Source organism: Camponotus floridanus, unplaced genomic scaffold (assembly GCF_003227725.1).
Source record: "Camponotus floridanus strain SB8 unplaced genomic scaffold, Cflo_v7.5 scaffold266, whole genome shotgun sequence".
Taxonomy (NCBI): domain Eukaryota; kingdom Metazoa; phylum Arthropoda; class Insecta; order Hymenoptera; family Formicidae; genus Camponotus; species Camponotus floridanus.
In genome coordinates, this window is record NW_020229399.1 from 34,918 (window position 1) to 59,088 (window position 24,171).

At 36.7% G+C, this 24,171-nt stretch overlaps 2 protein-coding genes across 2 annotated transcripts; both read right to left on the bottom strand.

Annotated features, from left to right (window-relative positions):
• Positions 1–2,883: 2,883 nt before the first annotated feature.
• LOC112638211 lies at positions 2,884–4,676 on the bottom strand. The gene is made up of 3 exons (XM_025409451.1): positions 4,277–4,676; positions 3,795–4,078; positions 2,884–3,720 (listed from the first exon to the last, which is right to left on the bottom strand). The coding sequence occupies exons 1-3, from the start codon at positions 4,674–4,676 to the stop codon at positions 2,884–2,886; spliced, it is 1,521 nt and encodes a 506-aa protein (XP_025265236.1).
• Positions 4,677–11,849: 7,173 nt separating this feature from the next.
• On the bottom strand, positions 11,850–12,365 carry LOC105253672. The gene has a single exon (XM_011261836.2). The coding sequence runs from the start codon at positions 12,363–12,365 to the stop codon at positions 11,850–11,852; it is 516 nt and encodes a 171-aa protein (XP_011260138.2).
• Between the last annotated feature and the right edge of the window lie 11,806 nt (positions 12,366–24,171).

Genomic DNA, 24,171 nt, shown 5'->3' on the forward strand with positions numbered 1-24,171 from the left:
GTAAATCGTTTATCCTAAATCTTATCCTACGCGGCGCGCAACAAACTTAGCCTACGGAAAATTACAAACGGCCTACGAGAGATTACAACTAACTTATTTTACGTGAGCTTAGCCTACGACGGTGCGCAAGTACTTATCTTTCTAACTTAGTCTACGGACTATTACAGGTAACTTAGCCTAGGTGGTCGGTCGCGGGTTCGGTCAGTGAGCGTGTCGCGAACGCGGAGTTCACCGTACGGTGGTGCGCGGAAGCCGAGTGCCGGGCAAACCCAGGCGGCGGAGAGGTCAAACCCGTCTCCGTCGGCGGGAACGGTCAGGAAGCCGAATGCCGGGCAAACCCAGGCGGCGGAGAGGTCACTCCCGTCTCCGTCGGCGAGAACGGTCAGGATTCGAGATGCCTCGGTTATTCCCAGAGGTTCTGATCAGGTCGGAAACTGGAGAGGAATAGGTACCGGTCTGTCGCACGAGCCGGCTTATATACCGCTCGAGGATCCCCCACGCTTGCGTGCGTCGAGGAGGGAGTGAGATTAGGTGGGGGGAGAGCTCATAAGCGGAATCGCTGGTGGGTGCCAGAGGCGTCGAGTCGCAGGGGTCTGTTTCCTTTAACGTCTTTTATTTTATGAACTCAATATTACAAATACTGAATGAATATAACAAATATAATATAACTATATACAAGATTATTTATAGTGACTATGCGAGAGCGTCGTCACAATATGTATACACATATATACACAAGATGTTCTATAATTAGTGAAAAACTTGTTGACAGATTCTTTAGATTATTTGATTTAATTTTTCCTCAGCGAAAATGTCGAAAAACGTCATTTTTTGCAAGTTTCCAATTTTTGTCATCATATATCTTTGTAATTAAGTCTTAAATAAAAATTCTATTAAAGTAAACTATAAAGAAGTAATTTTGATAATTTTTTCCAAAATACCAGTTTCAAAAAGTTTAATTTGCAAAAAGTACTTTTTTTAATGTTTATATCTAACGTCTATAAATTATCATTTCGATATTTTCACTGAAAAATTGTCTTTAAATTATCTCTGCCAGCAAGTTTTTTCACCAATTAGTTGGCACTTTGTATAAAGGCTGCGTTCGATTTGGGTGTTTATACGCTGGAAGCATCATTCTTTATGTCTCATATATCCAAGAAAATTAGAATGACATTTTCAGCGAGTAAGCGCCCAAACTGAACGCAGCCATAAAATTACTATTTCACGCATACTAATTAAAAATATCATATATGCTTAAGAGGATGCCGGAGTCGCAGTCGAACTCTGACGGGTAGGTGCCCTCATTTTAACATAACTAAAAGTGTCGGTACATTACCAACACTTATAGTTATGTTACCGACAATCTTATCTAATATAAAAAGACATGCATATTTTGGAAAGAGCAATATGAAAACTTTTCTTTATATTGTGTTAATTGTATTTATTGAAACAAAAAATATGTTGCATTTTCACTCTATCGTCTCGCACAAGCAATTTAGAGCATAGATCTGTCTTTACTGCGTACATATTTAAACATAATTTTAATATCATTGCTCTCGTTTAGCTATGTATCTTTATATATATAATAAAAATATATTGTAAAAATATTTATAAATATTATGTACTTATAAATTTTACGAATACGATATTACAGCAAACAATTTGCATAAACATTTTATATTGTTAGCTTTTGATTATATTGATTTAACAAATGTCGTGCATAAATTGTAATTTGTAGAAAGTTATATGCCAATATCCTTTTCATTGTATATACGAAGTGTTGCAGAGTACTATACATATATAAGTGCTTGTGAGGAGCGCAGTAAATTGAAGAAAAAAGTCTCATAGCAAAAAGTCTCATTTTACGATTTTCGCAATAATAGACATTATAAAATAAATAAATTATATAATAACATTAAATAAAATCGAACGAATATGTATCTGTGTGTGTGTGTGTGTGTGTGTGTGTGTGTGTGTGTGTGTGTGTAATTATAGTTATATATACATTTATTATATTTGCCTGTGTAGACACAAATATAGTTATGCAGAAATATTCCCTCCATGTATAATTATATATATATACATTAGGGTGGGTCAAAAAAATTGATTATTTTTTTTTTACAAGTGGCACGGAAAAATGGGTTGTTAGACGCCTTAAAAAAATTCTCACCAAATATGAGCTCTTAATTTTAATAGGAAGGTCCTCCGCATCGCAGTTTTTTATTTTTTTCTCAGTCTAATAGAAAAAAATTCATACCTCATCATTAATTGATTGTACAGAAAAATGTTTTAGAAAAATTTTGTAGGAAATTTAATGTTCTACAAAAAAGGTATCTTATGTTTTTTCCGCAAACCTCACCATTCGAAAGATATTGAAGATTTAAGTTTGATTATTTTAAGACAAATTTCATTTTTGTTTATGAATTTTATAACTCGACAACAAATGACTATTGTAAAATGCGCAATACAAATTTTTGTAGGAAATTAACTGCTCTACAAAAATGGTCTCATATGTTTTGGCGATTAAATCAAGCGTTCAAAAGATATTCATCATCAAACTTTCATGTGTACTGATCTTAAGAGTTTTTGACTAGATAATCGAAAAATTTCAATTTAATTTATAAATTTTGAGAAAATTTACACGAATTATAGTTTTTATCAATTGAGAAACTTCAAAATGTTTTTCAAGTTTTTTTTATGTGTAAGTATCTTTGTCTACATTAAAAAAAATAAATTGTACATTATTTATCGCTTAGTTAATTATTTATTAATAAAAAAAGCAAAGTTTTCATTATAAATATATTATGATATGTTTCAGTATTAGAGAAAAATATATCCAATTATTTATAAAAAAGTTTTTTATTTTAATTTTCAACTGAGTTATTAATTTTCGAACAATTTTTTGTTGCAAGTAGGGTAATTTTTTCGATGCTCTTTGACAACTTGCAATAAAAATTGAAATTGCTCTTCGTTTTTTGTTAAGCATTGGTTATATTCACTTACTAATGCGACACCTCGCTCTGCCACATCATTAACAACTTTTAATTGTTCGAAAAATTCTTTATTTTCATTATAACTCTCATCAGTAGACCATAAATCAATATTTTTGTCAAGAAAATCATACGGCAGATCAAAAAGCTCAAAAAGTTTCAATGACTTCTTAGAAACAAAGTCACTTATGTCTTTTTGCAGAATTGAATCCAAATTTTTTTTATCAATCATAAATCTTCTTGCTTTAGAATCTGTACCTTCGCGAGTCTTAACAGCTTCGACAATATTTTTCTTTATGTTTAATGGAACGGTATCATCAAATAGTGATAAAATGGCAAGTTCATCACTTAAGTACCATAGATGTAAAGTCATTTTTTCACATGTAGCCGAAGAAATCAAAGGATTAATTTGCCTGTACTTAATTAAATTTTTCATGAACTTTAAGTCGTGATTAGCAGCAGAAGTCGCAGAAGTTGATGAAAACCAAGCTCTTACATACACCATAACTATAAAAATACAAAGTTGTCGAAGACCATTCAATTCTATCTTAGAAAGGACAAATCCATCTCTAAAAATAAATATTTTTAGGCAATAAATTGCCTTTGCCATCCATCTTGCGTGATGAATTGCACCAGGACGTTTAAAGGAAACTTGGTCTTGAGGCATTTCTCCAAGAAAAATTAATGACAATTCCAATAATTCTTTATAGTCATCTCGGGGTTGCGATAACTACCAAAAATAATCAATTATTTGTAAAAAATCGAAAATTTTTCTTTACACTTAAAATTATATTCAAATTATACCTGTAAGTATCGCGTAATAAATGTAGATAGATGATTTTTTTTATCCGTAACAATATTAGCAACAATAGTATCATCAACACCAGATTTATACTTCGTTCTATCTACTGTGTCCCAAAATTTTTTGAATCTCTCAAATATTCGAATATTTGGTCCGGATGATACTGGCCAATACACTTCGAATGCACTCCTTAAAATGATCTCATAAATATGATGGCGACATGGTAACCAAATCAATTCTTTTCCTAAGGCCTTTTCAATTTCTTTACATGTACCGTGATGGATTCCTGTATAGTAAGAATAGATAATTACACTTTAAGTTATGTATTTAAGAAAAATTGTAACGCATATTTAAAATCTAAATAAATAAAGAATTATAAATAATAGGCACGTGTTGAAAATTTAATTTGTGTGTGAAAACAATTCAACCAGAAGGATCAAAATGAAATTTTATTTCAAATATTTCATCATCATAGATTAGTTACCCGTATTAACCGCAGTCGTGTCAAAACACATCGCCTTAATGTAACGAATAATACCCCATTGATTTAACGTCGATAAGATGGCTACTGCTTGATTTTCTGCCGTTCCACTATTCATTTTTGGAACTCCAAGTAACTGCTCAGTACCAAAAGCAGTCAAAAGAATCGGTAACCGATCCACAAATTTCGATTCAGCAATGTCATTCAGTATTTTGCCATCCCAATGCACGACGTATTTATCATGAGCTTTGAAGTTATCTTTTAGCCCTATAGCAATGTCTTTTTGTAAGAGCATGCGAGTTCGTTGAATTGTTCTGTAACTAAGAGTTGTATCTTCTATATTAACACCAACACTTGATAGAACTGGAGCAATAATAAACATCGCATGCTCTACTACTGACATTAGCTCTGTCGAGTGCCGAGATAAGCTCTGGAGTTAAAATATTTATTTTTGCTCGCGTTGTCGGTATTTGAGGCACATACTCTAAATCTGAACCGAAATTTGTAGCTTGACTTAATGTAAGCGTTGAGGATGACTCTGATTTTTCACTTGGAACAATCTCATGGCTAGTTGAGGGTTGATTCAAATCTAAAATGAGCGATATTATTAAATTAATGGAAGAAAAAATTTGAAATGCATTCATTTTGATATCAGGTAAGGAACATGAAGAGTTTTTTATTTATCATCTATTAACATATTGACATTTATGATATAATTAATTAGAAAAACAATAATATACTTTATTATTTATAATTTAAAATAAATTGAATTTATTTCCAATTATTACTAAAATTTATGATAGTTAAATGTTGTAAATACTTACGACTTTCGTCTACTTCCATCATATTCATAGTTCTGTTTGTTTTATTTGGGTTATTAGAAAGAATTTCTTTCCGGGTATCACTTTTTTGATTTGAATATAACTCTTGAATATTATTATCGAGCAGTTTTAATGACTTATAATCTACAATATCAAATAATGCTTTAATTTCATTCTGAAATCTCATTTCATTTTTGTTTTGTGCTGATGATTTTTTTCGCACAAAAGATTTTTGCAATTTCATCCATCGATTATGATAGCGAAGAATTTTTTTTATGACATTAGTCGATTCACTAGTAGGAATCTGGTTGTTTTTCCATAGTTCAATAACTTGACAGGCTGCATTTTTAGAACTTTGTTTGATGGAACATTTTAACACTTTGAGCTGATAGAAAAAAACACTCATAACCTCTTTGACTGTTGGCAACTTGCGTTCTGAAATTTTTTGCAAAGGTTTTCCGATCAAATGAATTTCTTTATCCATATTTTCGATAAATATCATATAAATTCATGTAGTAACCGCAAAATTTGTAAATAATTAACCGTTTTATCACATATACGAGATCATAAGTTGTGGAAACACTAAAAATGCTGTAGAAAATGTATACAAATAAAAGACAACATAACGATAAAGAAAAATGTAGGTGGCGCTAGTTCACAAGGGAAAAGAAGAAATACAATACAAAACAAAAATTCTCTAGAGAGGAAAATTTCCCTAGGACAATATCTAGCTATAGTGGAAAAATTTTTAAAGACATTTTGAATACGTTATCGAAAAAAAACAACATGATCGTGATTTCTAATGATTAAAATAAAATGTTTAGAATTATTGATAAAAAATTTTCAAAAATTTTGAAAATAAAACTCAAATAATACTTATATTAATGACAAAAAATGAAATTTATATGAAATTCATAAATTAAATTGAAATTTTTCGACTATCTAATCAAAAACTCCTAAGATCAGTACACATGAAAGTTTGATGATGAATATCTTTTGAACGCTTAATTTAATCGCCAAAACATATGAGACCATTTTTGTAGAGTAGTTAATTTCCTACAAAAATTTGTATTGCGCATTTTACAATAGTCATTTGTTGTCGAGTTATAAAATTCATAAACAAAAATGAAATTTGTCTTAAAATAATCAAACTTAAATCTTCAATATCTTTCGAATGGTGAGGTTTGCGGAAAAAACATAAGATACCTTTTTTGTAGAACATTAAATTTCCTACAAAATTTTTTTAAAACATTTTTCTGTACAATCAATTAATGATGAGGTATGAATTTTTTTCTATTGGACTGAGAAAAAAATAAAAAACTGCGATGCGGAGGACCTTCCTATTAAAATTAAGAGCTCATATTTGGTGAGAATTTTTTTAAGGCGTCTAACAACCCATTTTTCCGTGCCACTTGTAAAAAAAAAAATAATCAATTTTTTTGACCCACCCTAATATACATATACAGGGTCTACCAAAAGTGTGGAAACCCCTAAATATCTCGGAAAATATACGTTTTACAGAAAAGTGTTTCCAACAAAAGTTGTAGGGTTTAAGAAGATCTATATACTGATTCTATCAGTTTGACCTTGGATGGCGTCGTCAAGGTTAGGTCAAGGTCACATTGACTTTTTTAAATGACACCCCCTACATTTGATTGCATATTCTTATAGCTTAATTCAAGAGCTTTCCAAAACACTATAATAATGTTCATTTTTATTAAGTACTTTGCGAGTTATGAGGGTTGAATGATAGAGTAGCGCCGGTATTAACATTATCCAAGGTGTACTACATGGAGGTTACTCGCTCGGATTTGCATCTGTTGTGTGTGTGATCCAGCTAACTAAGGCAAGATCGATTCCTCAACATATCCTCATATTTCGCTGAAGTCAAATTGCCAAAAAATTGCTCCATAAAACGTGTATGAAACGTCTCGTTAGTTCCTTCATTTACCGCTATGTGACGCACTACATGCAGTCTAACTCGCATTTAAAATTCAACTAAGAATGTATAAAGCTATCAAAGAACGAGCACCTTCTAACTTCAGCTTTGAGCAAGCAGAAATTAATTGTTATCGTCCAAATACAACGTACGATTAATTAAAATTAAACGTTTTAAAAATGGCTGGCGACTTGTCGGAACGTGAAAGAATCACTATCCTCATGATGCGTGGATGGGGTGATAACGAAAGATCGTTCTCTGATGTCGTTCGATTATTTAATGACACGTATCCGAACCGTCGAATTAATAAGTCCACTGTGTTAAAAACAATAGAACGTTTTAGACAAACTGGTAGCGTAAGAAATCGCTCTAAGTCAGGAAGACCATTGTCTGCAACCAACGAAGAAAAACAACTTGATGTTCTGCAGACATTTATTGAAGATCCCAATTCTAGTGTTCAGAGAGTCGCTCAAACTCACGATATTGCTCCCATGTCGGTTTGGAGAATTTTAAAGAAGAACAAGTTCCATCCATATAAATTGCAATACGTTCAAGAATTGCAAAACGGAGATGAGGAGCGTCGTATACATTTCTGTGAAAGAATGATGGCACTAATAGATGTCCGGCCCATCTTCCCTTATCAAATTGTTTTCACAGACGAGGCAACTTTTACCTTAACGGGAGAAGTTAATAATCAAAATTTTCGTTTCTGGTCAGATGAGAATCCGAATTGGGTGCGGGAAACTCACACACAACATCCACAAAAAATAAATGTATGGTGCGGAATAATAGATGGCTATTTAATAGGGCCGTTTTTTTTTGAAGAATATTTGAACGCTCAAAGGTATGAGAGATTACTTGTTGATCAAATAATTCCAGCCATACAGAATACTTTTCCAAATAATTTCCAAGAAATATGGTTTCAGCATGATGGAGCTCCTGCTCATTTTGGTGCAGGACCACGTCGTATTTTAAATGAGACTTTTCCGCTACGGTGGATAGGAAGAAGGAACGGAAATGAGGGAGGAGAGGATTGGCCACCTCGGTCATCAGATCTAACTCCTCTTGATTATTATCTATGGGGATATCTGAAGAGTAAGGTTTACAGAACAAAACCTAAAACCATTCACGAATTGATACAACGAATAAGGGATGAAATGGCTTTGATACCTTTTGAAACGAATCGTAAAGTCATTTCTACATTCTACCAAAGATTAGCATATTGTCAGGAAGTAAATGGCAGCCACTTTCAGCATTTACTTTAACACATTGAAACACATTTGCAATCGTTTGGTGCAACCTAACCTGATCTCTGTATACACGCACCGCACGCACGCACACGCACACATTTCGAACAATTATTATGATAAATGAGCATCCACAAATTTATTTACTGTTTACTATGTCGATTGCTTTCCAGGTCTTTAAATGCTCGATTGTAATTTGGTTGGGTCTTTGCTTTTGCTGACTGGATCCACGACCGATCTTGCCTTAGTTAGCTGGATCACACACACAACAGATGCAAATCCGAGCGAGTAACCTCCATGTAGTACACCTTGGATAATGTTAATACCGGCGCTACTCTATCATTCAACCCTCATAACTCGCAAAGTACTTAATAAAAATGAACATTATTATAGTGTTTTGGAAAGCTCTTGAATTAAGCTATAAGAATATGCAATCAAATGTAGGGGGTGTCATTTAAAAAAGTCAATGTGACCTTGACCTGACCTTGACGACGCCATCCAAGATCAAACTGATAGAATCAGTATATAGATCTTCTTAAACCCTACAACTTTTGTTGGAAACACTTTTCTGTAAAACGTATATTTTCCGAGATATTTAGGGGTTTCCACACTTTTGGTAGACCCTGTATATATATATACAGGGTCTACCAAAAGTGTGGAAACCCCTAAATATCTCGGAAAATATACGTTTTACAGAAAAGTGTTTCCAACAAAAGTTGTAGGGTTTAAGAAGATCTATATACTGATTCTATCAGTTTGATCTTGGATGGCGTCGTCAAGGTCAGGTCAAGGTCACATTGACTTTTTTAAATGACACCCCCTACATTTGATTGCATATTCTTATAGCTTAATTCAAGAGCTTTCCAAAACACTATAATAATGTTCATTTTTATTAAGTACTTTGCGAGTTATGAGGGTTGAATGATAGAGTAGCGCCGGTATTAACATTATCCAAGGTGTACTACATGGAGGTTACTCGCTCGGATTTGCATCTGTTGTGTGTGTGATCCAGCTAACTAAGGCAAGATCGATTCCGCAACATATCCTCATATTTCGCTGAAGTCAAATTGCCAAAAAATTGCTCCATAAAACGTGTATGAAACGTCTCGTTAGTTCCTTCATTTACCGCTATGTGACGCACTACATGCAGTCTAACTCGCATTTAAAATTCAACTAAGAATGTATAAAGCTATCAAAGAACGAGCACCTTCTAACTTCAGCTTTGAGCAAGCAGAAATTAATTGTTATCGTCCAAATACAACGTACGATTAATTAAAATTAAACGTTTTAAAAATGGCTGGCGACTTGTCGGAACGTGAAAGAATCACTATCCTCATGATGCGTGGATGGGGTGATAACGAAAGATCGTTCTCTGATGTCGTTCGATTATTTAATGACACGTATCCGAACCGTCGAATTAATAAGTCCACTGTGTTAAAAACAATAGAACGTTTTAGACAAACTGGTAGCGTAAGAAATCGCTCTAAGTCAGGAAGACCATTGTCTGCAACCAACGAAGAAAAACAACTTGATGTTCTGCAGACATTTATTGAAGATCCCAATTCTAGTGTTCAGAGAGTCGCTCAAACTCACGATATTGCTCCCATGTCGGTTTGGAGAATTTTAAAGAAGAACAAGTTCCATCCATATAAATTGCAATACGTTCAAGAATTGCAAAACGGAGATGAGGAGCGTCGTATACATTTCTGTGAAAGAATGATGGCACTAATAGATGTCCGGCCCATCTTCCCTTATCAAATTGTTTTCACAGACGAGGCAACTTTTACCTTAACGGGAGAAGTTAATAATCAAAATTTTCGTTTCTGGTCAGATGAGAATCCGAATTGGGTGCGGGAAACTCACACACAACATCCACAAAAAATAAATGTATGGTGCGGAATAATAGATGGCTATTTAATAGGGCCGTTTTTTTTTGAAGAATATTTGAACGCTCAAAGGTATGAGAGATTACTTGTTGATCAAATAATTCCAGCCATACAGAATACTTTTCCAAATAATTTCCAAGAAATATGGTTTCAGCATGATGGAGCTCCTGCTCATTTTGGTGCAGGACCACGTCGTATTTTAAATGAGACTTTTCCGCTACGGTGGATAGGAAGAAGGAACGGAAATGAGGGAGGAGAGGATTGGCCACCTCGGTCACCAGATCTAACTCCTCTTGATTATTATCTATGGGGATATCTGAAGAGTAAGGTTTACAGAACAAAACCTAAAACCATTCACGAATTGATACAGCGAATAAGGGATGAAATGGCTTTGATACCTTTTGAAACGAATCGTAAAGTCATTTCTACATTCTACCAAAGATTAGCATATTGTCAGGAAGTAAATGGCAGCCACTTTCAGCATTTACTTTAACACATTGAAACACATTTGCAATCGTTTGGTGCAACCTAACCTGATCTCTGTATACACGCACCGCACGCACGCACACGCACACATTTCGAACAATTATTATGATAAATGAGCATCCACAAATTTATTTACTGTTTACTATGTCGATTGCTTTCCAGGTCTTTAAATGCTCGATTGTAATTTGGTTGGGTCTTTGCTTTTGCTGACTGGATCCACGACCGATCTTGCCTTAGTTAGCTGGATCACGCACACAACAGATGCAAATCCGAGCGAGTAACCTCCATGTAGTACACCTTGGATAATGTTAATACCGGCGCTACTCTATCATTCAACCCTCATAACTCGCAAAGTACTTAATAAAAATGAACATTATTATAGTGTTTTGGAAAGCTCTTGAATTAAGCTATAAGAATATGCAATCAAATGTAGGGGGTGTCATTTAAAAAAGTCAATGTGACCTTGACCTGACCTTGACGACGCCATCCAAGGTCAAACTGATAGAATCAGTATATAGATCTTCTTAAACCCTACAACTTTTGTTGGAAACACTTTTCTGTAAAACGTATATTTTCCGAGATATTTAGGGGTTTCCACACTTTTGGTAGACCCTGTATATATATATATATATATATATATATATATATATACAACAGAATTCTTCCGTATGGAAAGAAACGCAACTGAGTTTATGGGGGTGTTTCGGCATCGTTTACATTGCAGTTCGGTAGCAGTACGATCTTGGCGACGGGATGCTTGAGCTCGGAGGACGTTGTGCGGACGGTGACGACGAACGAGGCCGTCGGCTCCGGGATGGACTTCGACGATCAGGGCGAGAGGCCAGCTTGTGGGTGGCGTGAGCTCACTTCGTATGAGACAAAGGCGGCCCGGCTGAATCTCCTCTATAGGAACCTGTCACTTGGGTCGAGACAAGAGGGAGTGGATGTACTCCTGCGACCATCTTTCCCAGAAATGGTCGCGCATCCTCTGGAGCATCTGCCACCTCGTGAGGCGGTTGCTAGGTACCGTTGCGAGGCTGGCCTCTGACATGGCGTTAAGCGCTGTTCCGATGAGGAAGTGACCCAGCGTCAGCGCCGCAGTGTCGTCCGGGTCGTCCGTCAAGGCCTGGAGTGGCTTTGAATTCAAGCACGCTTCCACTTGGACAAGCAGCTTGCTTCCTGCACGTTAACTCACAGTTAACGTGCAGGAAGCACGCAGTAAGTCTGCAGTTCCTCGTACGTTAACGAGGTCTCGCCTGGTACTCGGTGAAGATGGTGTTTCACCGATTTCACTGCTGCCTCCCAGAGTCCGCCGAAATGCGGAGCAGAGGGAGGGTTGAAGCGCCAAACAATCCAATCATTTGCTAGTTGATCGGCGATCTGTCGTAGCTCTGGATTCTTAGTGGTGAAGAACTCTCGAAGTTGCCGCTGTCCGCTCCTACAAAGGTAGTGCTCGCTTGTGATGCTTTGACACAGACCTCGGCGAGCCGTGAACCATTGCAACGCGTCAAGAAAGGCATCTGCAGAATTGTCCGAGACTGCTTCCAGATGGACGGCCCTTGTGCTCATGAAGACAAAAATTGCGAGGTAGCCCTTGTATGCGCGATGGCCGCGCCTCTTTGAGGTCCTCAGCATCAGCGGTCCGGCGTAGTCGACGCCAGTATGGAGGAACGGTCTTGCGGGAGTGACTCGACGCGAAGGCAAGTCACCCATTAGCTACTTTGATGTTGCCCTCCATCGCACAGGTGGTGCACCGATGCAGAACGGCCAAGGTCCGACCACGAGGAACTCAATAAAGTTGTCGGATGGCGCTGAGGGTTAATTGCACTCCGCCATGCAAAGTCTTTCGATGAAACACTTCAATGATGAGCTTCGTCATGTGTGAGTCGCTCGGCAATATCACAGGCTGCTTCGAGTCGTAGCCAGCAATGAATGTCGTAGCCGCCCTCCGACTCTGAGGATGCCTTGAGGATCTACAAAGGGAGTAAGTTTTAGTAGAGAGCTCCCCCTTGCTAGAGATTCCCCTTTGACTAAAGAATTAATTTCCTTGCTCCAATGCCTCGCTTGGATCACGCGGATTAGAGACAGGTGGGCGTCGTCCAACTCCTCAGCAGAGAGGACAACAGCGAGACTTGATGTAGCTGCAGCAGCTTGTCGATCCTTGCCTCTATGGAGCCAGCGAAGACACCAGGCGATTACTCGAGTCAGACGGGTGAAGGAGGAGAATCTGGTGATCTCCTCCGGTTTCAGAGGTTGCGGTCTAGCGGCGGTAGTTTGAATTCGAACCCGCCTCTCTGGGATATTATATATATGTATATATACATATACATATATATAATTATTATTATACATGTAGGGAATATTTCTGCGTGACACACACAAAACACACACGCGCGCGCGCGCAGTATAAATCGATTATTTAGACGATAATACAATCGATTTATACTGCGCGCGCGCGTGTGTGTTTTGTGTGTGTTACGCAGAAATAAATCGATTATTTAGACGATAATACAAACACACGTACAGTACGTATCAATTATTTGATCAATTTCTTAAGTCTTACGTCTTAAAATCTCATTATAGAAGATGCTTAAAGGCCTTCGCACGCACAAAAATTTTAGTCGTAACCGTAAGGTCGTAAGAAAACTGACAAATCAGTTGAGTAGTTAAGTATTCTTTCGGCGATAAAAGAATAATTAACTGTGATTGGTCAGTTGTCTTATGACCTTACGGTTACGACTAAATTTTTGGACGTGCAAAGACCTTAATCGTCTACAATGAGTACGTTTACACGGCAACGTTAATCAGGTTTAGTGACAATCGTAGTTATCACTGCATAAAAGTGATGTTTTCACGCAAGGAGCAATACAAGCAATTACATAGCAATTACGTATTTACTTTAACTTATTGGCAGTTTTTGTATACTAGTACTCGTCACTTGATTATTCAGGTTGGTAATACGATTGTTATAACTCTCGTAGCGTTTGCACGACTTCTTAAAGCTGGATTTGTAAGTCTACTCCTTTTCTTTAGCAGGAGTAGCATTACAACAAATGGTGTAATAACATCGGCGTAAAGCACGGTTTACACGGCATATAACATCAGTAGTTACAACAGCGGTTGTTACTAAAATTGATTAAACGTTGCCGTGTAAACATACTCAATGAGATTTTAAGGAGACTTAAGGCGTAGACTTAAGAAACTGACCAATCACAGTCAAGTATTAAGAGAATATTCAATTGTGATTGGTCAATTTCTTAAGTCTTATGCCTTAGTCTCAATAAAATCTCATTGTAGACGACGCTTCAAGGGTCTACAATGGCCGTAGCATAAGGTTGTAAGGCGTAAGACTCAAGAAATTGACCTATCACAATCAAGTATGGCCGTGTTCCGAAATTGCTGCCAGTTTACTGCCAACACTGAAAATATATAATATACGTAATGTGCGCTATAGAATTTGCAGCACTGGTAATAATTTCGGAACACGGCCATACTTGACTGTGATAGGTCAATTTCTTGAGAAGAGAATGCTCGGCTATGATTGGTCAATTTCTTAAGGCTTAAATTATCTGTTGCAGATCAGGATTAAAGGGACATCTACAATGGCCGTAGCATAAGGTTGTATGGCGTAAAACTCAAGAAATTGACCAATAACAATCAAGTAATCTTTTAATATTTTACTGTGATTGGTCAATTTCTTGAGTCTTTCGCATTACAACCTTATGCTACGGCCACTGTAGAATGGCCTTTAAGTGTCTTCTACAATGAGATTTTAAGGCGTAAGTCTTAAGAAATTGACCAATCACAATCGAATATTCTCTTAATACTAGACTGTGATTGGTCAATTTCTTAAGTCTTACGCCTTAAGATCTTATTATAGACGCTACATTAAGCGTCGTCTACAATAAAATTTTAAAGGAGACTTAAGGCGTAAGATTTAAGGAATTGACCAATTACTATAAAGTATTAAGAAAATATTCGATTGTGATTGGTCAATTTCTTAAGTCTTACGCCTTAAGTCTCCTTAAAATCTCAGTGTAGTCGACGCTTCAAGAGTCGTCTACTATGGCCGTACTATAAGGTTGTAAGGCGTAATACTCAAGAAATTGACCAATCACAGTCAAGTATGGCCGTGTTCCGAAATTGCTGCCAGTTTACTGCCAACACTGAAAATATATAATATACGTAACGTGCACTATAGAATTTGCAGTATACTACTAGTAATTTCGGAACATGTCCTATGAAGAGAATGCTTGGCTGTGAATGGTCAATTTCTTAAGGCTTAGGGATTAAATTGTCTGTTGTAAATCGAGATTAAAGGTTCGTCTACAATGGCCGTAGCATAGGTTTGTAAGGTGTAAAACTCAAGAAATTGACCAATCACAATCGAGTATTCTCTTAATATTTGACTGTGATTGGTCAATTTCTTGAATCCTACGCCTTACAATCTTATACTACGGCCACTGTGGACGATCCTAAAGCGTCGTCTACAATGGCAGTAGAATTAATGAATTAATGCTGTAAATCAATAAATTGACCAATCACAGTCGAGTATTCTTTTAATGCTTGAATGTGATTGGTCAATTCCTTAAGTTATTGTTTTAATCCATTAATCTTACTGCCATTGTAGATGACGTGTTAAGCGTCTTCTACAATGAGATTTTAATGCGTAAGACGTATGAAATTGATCAATCGCAAACGAATATTCTATTAATATTAGACCGTGATTGATCAATTTCTTAAGTCTTACACCTTAAAATATTATAGACGGTACAATAAGCGTCGTCTACAATGAAATTTTAAGGAGACTTAAAGCATAAGATTTAAGAAATTGACCAATTACAGCCAAGTATTAAAAGAATATTTGATTGTGATTAGTCAATTTTCTAAGTCTTACGCCTTAAGTCTCTTTAAAATATCAGTGTAGACGACGCTTCAAGAGTCGTCTACAACGGCCGTAGCATAAGATTGTAAGACGTAAGATTCAAGAAATTGACCATTCACAATCAAGTATGGCCGCGTTCTGAAATTGCTGCCAATTTACTGCCAACACTGAAAAAATATAATATACGTAACGTGCACTATAGAATTTGCAGTACTGGTAATAATTTTGGAACACGGCTTATGAAGAGAATGCTCGGCTGTGATTGGTCAATTTCTTAAGATTTAGGACTTGAATTATCTGTGGTAGTTCGGGATTAAAGGGTCGTCTACAATTGCCGTAGCATGAGGTTATTCCTATGAACAACTGAACAGGTTGCATCTTTCTGTGTCCAACTGAACATGTTGCTTATTCTTGTGTCCAACTGAACTGGTTATATATTTCTGTGTCCAATTGAACAGGTTGCATTTTTCTGTGTCCAACTGAATAGATTGCCAATTCCTGTTTCCAACTGAACAGATTTCAAATTTCTGTGTCCAACTGAACATGTAGCTTATTCCTGTGTCCAACTGAACAGGTCGCATCCTTCTGTGTCCAACTGAACAGATTGCATCTTTCTGTGTCCAACTGAACATGTTTCTTATTCCTGTGTCCAAATGAACAGGTTGCATCTTTCTGTGTCCAACTGAATAGATTGCCAATTCCTGTTTCCAACTGAACAGATTTCAAATTTCTGTGTCCAACTGAACATGTAGCTTATTCCTGTGTCCAACTGAACAGGTCGCATCCTTCTGTGTCCAACTGAACAGGTTGCATCTTTCTGTGTCCAACTGAACATGTTTCTTATTCCTGTGTCCAAATGAACAGGTTGCATCTTTCTGTGTCCAACTGAACATATTTTGTCCAATTTAATAGGTTGCCTATTCCTGTGTCCAACTTAACAGGATGCATCTTTCTGTGTCCAACTGAATATGTTGCAAATTCCTGTGCCCAATTGAACATGTTGCATCTTTCTGTGTCCAATTTAATAGGCTGCTTATTCCTGTGTCCCACTGAACAGGTTGCATCTTTCTATGTCAAGCTGAACAGGTTGCTTACTCTTGTGTCCAACTAAACAGGTTGCTTCTTTCTGTGTCCAACTGAACATATTGCTTATCCTTGTGTCCAACTGAACTGGTTCCATCATTCTGTGTCCAACTGAACAGGTCGCATTTTTCTGTGTCCAACATAACAGGTTGCATCCTTCTGTGTCCTACTGAACAAGTCGCATCTTTCTGTGTCCAACTGAACAGGTTGCATCTTTCTGGGTCAAACTGAATAGGTTGGCAATTCATGTGTCCAACTGAACAGGTTGCATCCTTCTGTGTCCAACTAAACATGTTGCTTATTCCTGTGTCCAATTGAACAGGTCGTATCCTTCTGTGTCCAATTGAACAGGTCGCATCTTTCTGTGTCCATCTGAATAGGTTGCCTATTCTTGTGTCCAACTGAAAAGGTTGCATCTTTCTTTGTCTTGCTGAACAGGTTGCTTATTCCTGTGTGCAACTGAAAAGGTCGCATCTTTATATGTCCAACTGAACAGGTTGCATCCTTCTGTGTCCAACTGAACCGGTCGCATCTTTCTGTGTCCATCTGAATAGGTTGTCTATTCCTGTGTCCAATTGAACAGGTCGTATCCTTCTGTGTCCAACTGAACAGGTCGCATCTTTCTGTGTCCATCTGAATAGGTTGCCTATTCTTGTGTCCAACTGAAAAGGTTGCATCTTTCTTTGTCTTGCTGAACAGGTTGCTTATTCCTGTGTGCAACTGAAAAGGTCGCATCTTTATGTGTCCAACTGAACAGGTTGCATCCTTCTGTGTCCAACTGAACCGGTCGCATCTTTCTGTGTCCATCTGAATAGGTTGTCTATTCCTGTGTCCAACTGAAAAAGTTGCATCTTTCTGTGTCCAACTAAACATGTTGCTTATTCCTGTGTCCAATTGAACAGGTCGCATCCTCCTGTGTCCAACTGAATAGGTCGCATCTTTCTATGTCCATCTGAATAGGTTGCCTATTCTTGTGTCCAACTGAAAAGGTTGCATCTTTCTTTGTCCTGCTGAACAGGTTGTTTATTCCTGTGTGCAACTGAAAAGGTCGCATCTTTATGTGTCCAACTAAACAGGTCGCATCATTCTGTGTCCAACTGAACAGGTTGCATCTTTCTGTGTCCAACAGAACATGTTACTTATTCTTGTGTCCATCTGAACTGAACTGAACTGAACTGAACTGAACTGAACTGGACAGGTTGCATCTTTCTGTGTCCAACAGAACATGTTACTTATTCTTGTGTCCATCTGAACTGGTTGTTTATTCCTGTGTCCAACTGAACAGGTCGCATCGTTCTGTATCCTGTTAAAAAGGTTGCTTATTCCTGTGTCCAACTGAACAAGTCGCATCTTTTGTCTCCAAATAAACAAGTCGCATCTATCTGTGTCCAACTGAACAGGTTGCATCTTTCTGTGTCCAACTGAATAGGTTGCCTATTCCTGTGTCCAAGTGAACAGGTTGCATCTTTCTGTGTCCAACCGAACACTTTACATCGTTCTCTGTCCAACTGAATAGGTCGCATTTTTCTGTGACCAACTGAACAGGTTGAATCTTTCTGTGTCCATCTGAATAGATTGCCTATTCCTGTGTCCAACTGAAAAGGTTGCATCTTTCTGTGTCCTGCTGAAAAGGTTGCTTATTCCTGTGTCCACCTGAACGGGTCGCATCTTTCTGTGTCCAACTGAACAGGTTGCATTTTTCTGTATCCAACTGAATAAGTTGACTATTCCTGTTTCCAACTGAATAGGTTGCATCTTTCTGTGTCCAACTGAACATGTTGCTTATTCCTGTGTCCAACTGAACAGGTCGCATCTTTCTGCGTCCAACTGAACAGATTGCATCTTTTTGTGTCCAACTGAATAGGTTGCCTATTGCTGTGTCCAACTGAACATGAGCTTATTCTTGTGTCCAACTGACCAGGTCGCATCTTTCTGTGTCCTGCTGAACAGGTTGCTTATGCCTGTGTGCAACTGAACAGGTCGCATCTTTCTGTGTCCAACTAAACAGGTTGCGTCTTTTTGTGTCCAACAGAATAAGTTGCCTATTCCTGTGTCCAACTGAACATTTTGTATCCTTCTGTGTCCAACTGAACAGGTCGCATCTTTCTGTGTCCACCTGAACAGGTTGCATCCTTCTGTGTCCAACTGAACAGGTCGCATCTTTCTGTGACCAACTGAACAGGTCGCATCTTTCTGTGTCCAACTGAATAGATTGCCTATTCCTGTGTCCAGCTGAACAGGTTGCTTATTCCTTTGTCCAAATGAACAGGTTGAATCTTTCTGTGTCCAACTGAACAGGTTGCATCTTTCTGTGTCCATCTGAATAGGTTGCCTATTCCTGTGTCCAACTTAAGGCTCCGGAGTACTCACCGTGAAACTCTGAGTTGACGGTGGCGACATAGGTTGAGAGTGCGGTAGGAATAAGAACTATATGCACGACTTACCAGTGATCATATGGTAAGTCGTTCTACAGTTCTTTCATAATAATAGGTGCTTTCCATTTATATCAAAACTCAGATAAATCTCACTTCTGTCTTTCTTTAACATTAATGTTGAAGAAAAATAGAAGTGATATTTATTTGAGTTTTGATGTAAAAGGAAAGCACCTAATGACAGAGAAATAATGATAATATATAGTTATTAAATAAATTAACATTAAAAATTTTAAACCAAAAAAAACTTTCTTATATTTATTTTCCCGATAAATCTTCATTAGTGGTCATATTAGTGATATGTAAATGACGACGCGGCTCGAAAATCGAATCGTAAAGCATACGAAAGGAAATAAATATAAATATATATATATATATATATATATATATATATATATATATACGTGAGCATTGAAGCTAATAATAAATATAATATTATATATCTTATATTATATATATAATAATAATATATATGTAATTAATAATAATTATATATGTTATATAATACTACAATTTTCATATTATATGTCATCTTGTTATAAAAAATAAATTTTTTTATTGCGCATTTTATTGTAAGTTGGAAAATAATTTTAATGACTTTTGCGATTAAAATGATACCAAATACAATATGAATCGGAAAATTTTTAATTACATTAATATTTTTATTATTTATGTAATTAAAAATAATCCGATTTATGTCGTGTTTGGTGTCATTTTAATCGTAAAAATCTCATTACTCCATTACAATTATTTTCGGATCAATAAAATGCGAAATGTAAAAATTGTATTTTCTGCGGAAAGGTGAAATATAATACGAAAGACTGGAGATAAAGGAAGGCTCGCGAGCGAGACTTCGGAATTCTTTCATGTTGTTCATCTCGCTCACTCCTTACTTGGTCTCTCCCTCACTTTCGACAACTCCCCAGTCTCGCGAAGATCTTATCTTATCTATAATATAAACATTTCAGAAAATAAAAATTAAAACCTTTATTTCGCATTTTATCGGTTTGAAAATAATTTTAATGGATTAATGAGAATTTTCTGATTACAATGACATCAAACACGACATAAATCGGATGATTTTTAATTAATCAATAATCAAAAAATTAATTATTTATGTAATTAAAAATAATCTGATTTATGTCGTGTTTGGTGTCATTTTAATCATAAATATCTCATAACAATTACTTTCAAAAAAAATGCAATAAAAAAATATAATTTTTTATAGTAAGATGACATATAATACGAAAATTGTAGTATTTTCGACAATCTTACATCTTACCACAAATGTTTATTTATCTACAAATAAATTCATTAGTTTTTAGAGAAATAAATATTTGTAAAATTACATAAAAAATATAATTTAAAAAAACGAAAAACATTGGAAAGACGGAAACCGAATCCTACTGGATAGTAGACCTATTGTACATACGGATTGCAATCATATCTACCCATTAGAGAATTGATAATTGCAACTCTAACGGCAAGATATAAATGCACCCATATGTATATATGGGTAATTAGCACGATTTATTATATATTTTTTAATTTTAGATTTTCACTTCGCTCAACGCAGAATGCAAGTACATAAGCAGAATTGCACATATATTTCATTTGTCTATGATTAACTGCGCCCAGCGCAGAATGCATTTTGATATTGATACTCACTGCGCCCATCGCAGAATGCATTATTTTGACGGTAATCACTGCGCCCAGCGCAGAATGCATTATTTTGACAGTAATCACTGCGCCCAGCGCAGAATGCATTATTTTGACAATAATCACCGCGCCTAGCGCAGAATGCATTATTTAAATGGTAATCACTGCGCCCAGCGCAGAATGCATTGTCATATATTTATTCCTTTTTCTAATGCAATTCTTATCTGTGTATCTGTCTTTTTTTCAATTTTTCCACGTAAATCTATTTATTCATCTTTTTTTTTTCCATAATTTTTTGTCTTTTTGCTTCAATTATATAATCTGGGTCTCGAATTGCCATATTTCTTTCCAGTCTTGGATCAAATAATTCTGGTAAAACACAGTCTTCATAAAATTGCGCCAGTTTATTAACCATATTTTCTGACCAGAAAATATCATCACGTTTAATTTGTTCCATTTTTAATCCAAATGGTGTCCATAATGCGAAGATGCAGTATTCTCGTTGTGTAATATATAATTGTCCTTGTATTTGATAATAGTAAACGTGACTGCGTTTCATTTCTTTATCTGTTGCATTCTTGTATAACGATTGCAGATTCGACATATTTGCTGCAATCGCATCTTCTGGTGTTAAAAATCGTGCTGCAAAAGGACATTTTATTTCTACAATTCCATTATCTCCTATTAATCCATCTGGCGAAGCGCCTAAAAATGGTATTTCTTTATCTATAAATAATCCGCAACGTTTAATGTTAATATTCAGTGTACTTTCGATACTTTTGCGTGCAATATCTTCCTATTTTGTTCCGTGTTCCACTGATTCCACATTTAATTGTTGTGGATATATTATTGATTTAAATCTTGACACGCAAGAAGTACTTTTTCTCATTTTACATATATGTCCAAAGTGAGAAGCGGTTATTATTTTTGTGCGATAATATCGCCAAATGCCGCTTGCTGCTTGTTCTTTAGTTTCTTCTTCTATTGCTCGCTTTAATTGCCAATCTCGTAGCATATGCATGTGTTGCGCTTTTCTTAATTCAATTTCGGCTGATGTTGCATCAGGTTTATCAGCCTGCGGCCCATAATCTTTGTCACTTATTGCACGTTTTACGTAACGTTGCGGTGTTGATCGTTTTCTCATATAATGTGTACTTGTTTTTTTCTTTTCTTCAAAATGCACTGCTATTTCCCCTGGTTTTGTTCCCAGAACATTACTTAATCGACTTATAGGCTTGCCAGTGTTAAATGTGACTGCTGCAGCATTACAACGCGTTTCATACGATCCTCTTAGACCATAATTAACTCTTTTTCCACCAGTACATTTTGCTATTACAGAGTTAAAAGTTTCTACTCTATTACTGTCTTTATTTTGTAATAAACTTTTGGCATTCCAACTTATATATTTTAATGCATTTTGAAGCTTTTCATATAGTCCACATCTTTTTAATTCTGGAATATAATTTTCTTCGTTTTCTTTTTGCGATCCATCGCAGAAATATCCTATTCTTGCACATCCATTATGTTCGCCAAAAACGTGATTTATTATATTATCCACGTCTATTTTGAGAGCTTTAATTTTTTCTTGCATTGTACTTTCCTCCTCCAAACGATATTCTACAGCTTTCGTTACAGCTGTTCTAATTTGAAGTATCCGATTATCAATTACATTTCTTAATTTGCCAAAACGTCCTTTTGTTTTTGCTATTTCCTTTATTTTTGATGCCAAGTTGCGCAATAAATGATTTCGACATTCTATTTTTTCTATAAAAACATTTGGATACGGATTTGCTTGTATTATTTTTTTATATACACTGCTATCTCCGTCTGCTATAAATGTGGAATAAATTAGTCCGCGCTTTTCTATACTTCTCTTAAATCCTTCTACAATCGCTTCTGCTTCCATCCATGCGCAACTCTTTACCGATCGGTTGTATTTATCAAAACGAGAGCGGCATCGTAAATTTGGATAGCGTCGAAGGACCAGGTACTCATTGGGTAGCGTACGCAAAGAGGGGAAATCGCGTTATATATTTCGACAGTTTCGGCAATCTTCGACCACTGAATGAACTGGTGCGATATTTCGGACGAAACGTAACGAAGATACAGTACAATTACACACCTGTTCAAACTTACGATCAGAGCATCTGTGGACAATTGTGCTTGCAGTTTCTTCGAACGGTCGATGCGTGCGAATTTAAAGATTGATATTGCGCTATTTAACTCAGTATTCGTTAAACAGTTTTGCCGACATGTCTATGACATTCACGTTGAGTGGGAAGAGTAGCGTTCTCACGGCAAACTTCTTTCCCGCCGTAGATTTGGACGACGATGCATACGAACTCGGTCTAACGGATTTTGAGACTTATCACACGATACCGAATGTGAATTCCTCGAATAATAAATTTTACTTCGGCAAAGACGACACGGAAATTACGATTCCCGAGGGATCGTACGAGTTGCGAGATATACATGAATTTTTGAAACGTGCAATTTCACGGCAACATCGCGATACGAAACACATTGACGACGGTGTCAATGAAGATGACGAATATCCGATAGTGTTCCGCACTAATTACAATACGAAACACATTGACGACGGTATCAATGAAGATGACGACGGTGTCAATGAAGATGACGAATATCCGATAGTGTTCCGCACTAATTACAATACGATGAGGAGCGAGATCAAATGCGCATACAGATTAAACTTTAGCAAACCCGGCAACATTGGATCGCTGCTAGGATTCTCGAATCGTATTCTCGAGTCGGGAAAATGGTACGAATCGAACATGCCAATTAACATTATCAACGTTAATATTATCCGCGTAGAATGTAACGTGACCGCGGGTGCGTACAACAACGGCAAACTCGTTCATACGATACATGAATTTTCACCGAAGGTACCGCCGGGATATAAGATATCGGAAACGCCAGCGCAGACCATTTACCTGCCGATCATCGCGCGGAGCATTACGGATTTAACGTTACGCGTTGTCGACCAAAACGGACGATTGCTCGATTTTCGAGGAGAAGAGATCACCGTAAGATTGCACGTACGACGGTTGCAGCGATACGTATGCGACGTATGAGATGCTCGTGTTGAACGGATCGAAAGACGTGAGAGATAATACAATCTTTACGAAATCAGCGACACCAACAACAACAACAACAACATCGACGTTCGCTAATATCCAATCATCTGAGAAAAAGAAACTCAACACATCGAACACGTTGCGTTTTTGCAATCTTTGGGATTCGCGGTGCGAAACAGCTGAACGATGACCGACATCCTCAACATCGGTGACGAACCTATCTTTGACGATCGTATCGTCAAGATCGAGACTCACACGTACAACCCGTTCGCCAATACAACGTTCGGACACAATGACGAGATAAGAATACCCATACAACAACAGGATCTGTATACGCTGCCGCATGAGAGTTTCCTATACATCGA

Bases quoted from the DNA above. Each gene is read 5' to 3' on its own strand.
- LOC112638211 (XM_025409451.1), bottom strand. From the start codon at position 4,676: ATGTCAGTAGTAGAGCATGCGATGTTTATTATTGCTCCAGTTCTATCA. The intron at 4,079-4,276 runs GTAACTAATCTA...CTTACTATACAG, and splicing joins CACGACTGCGGTTAATACGG to GAATCCATCACGGTACATGT. The intron at 3,721-3,794 runs GTATAATTTGAA...TATTTTTGGTAG, and splicing joins TTATTACGCGATACTTACAG to TTATCGCAACCCCGAGATGA.
- LOC105253672 (XM_011261836.2), bottom strand. From the start codon at position 12,365: ATGGGTGACTTGCCTTCGCGTCGAGTCACTCCCGCAAGACCGTTCCTC.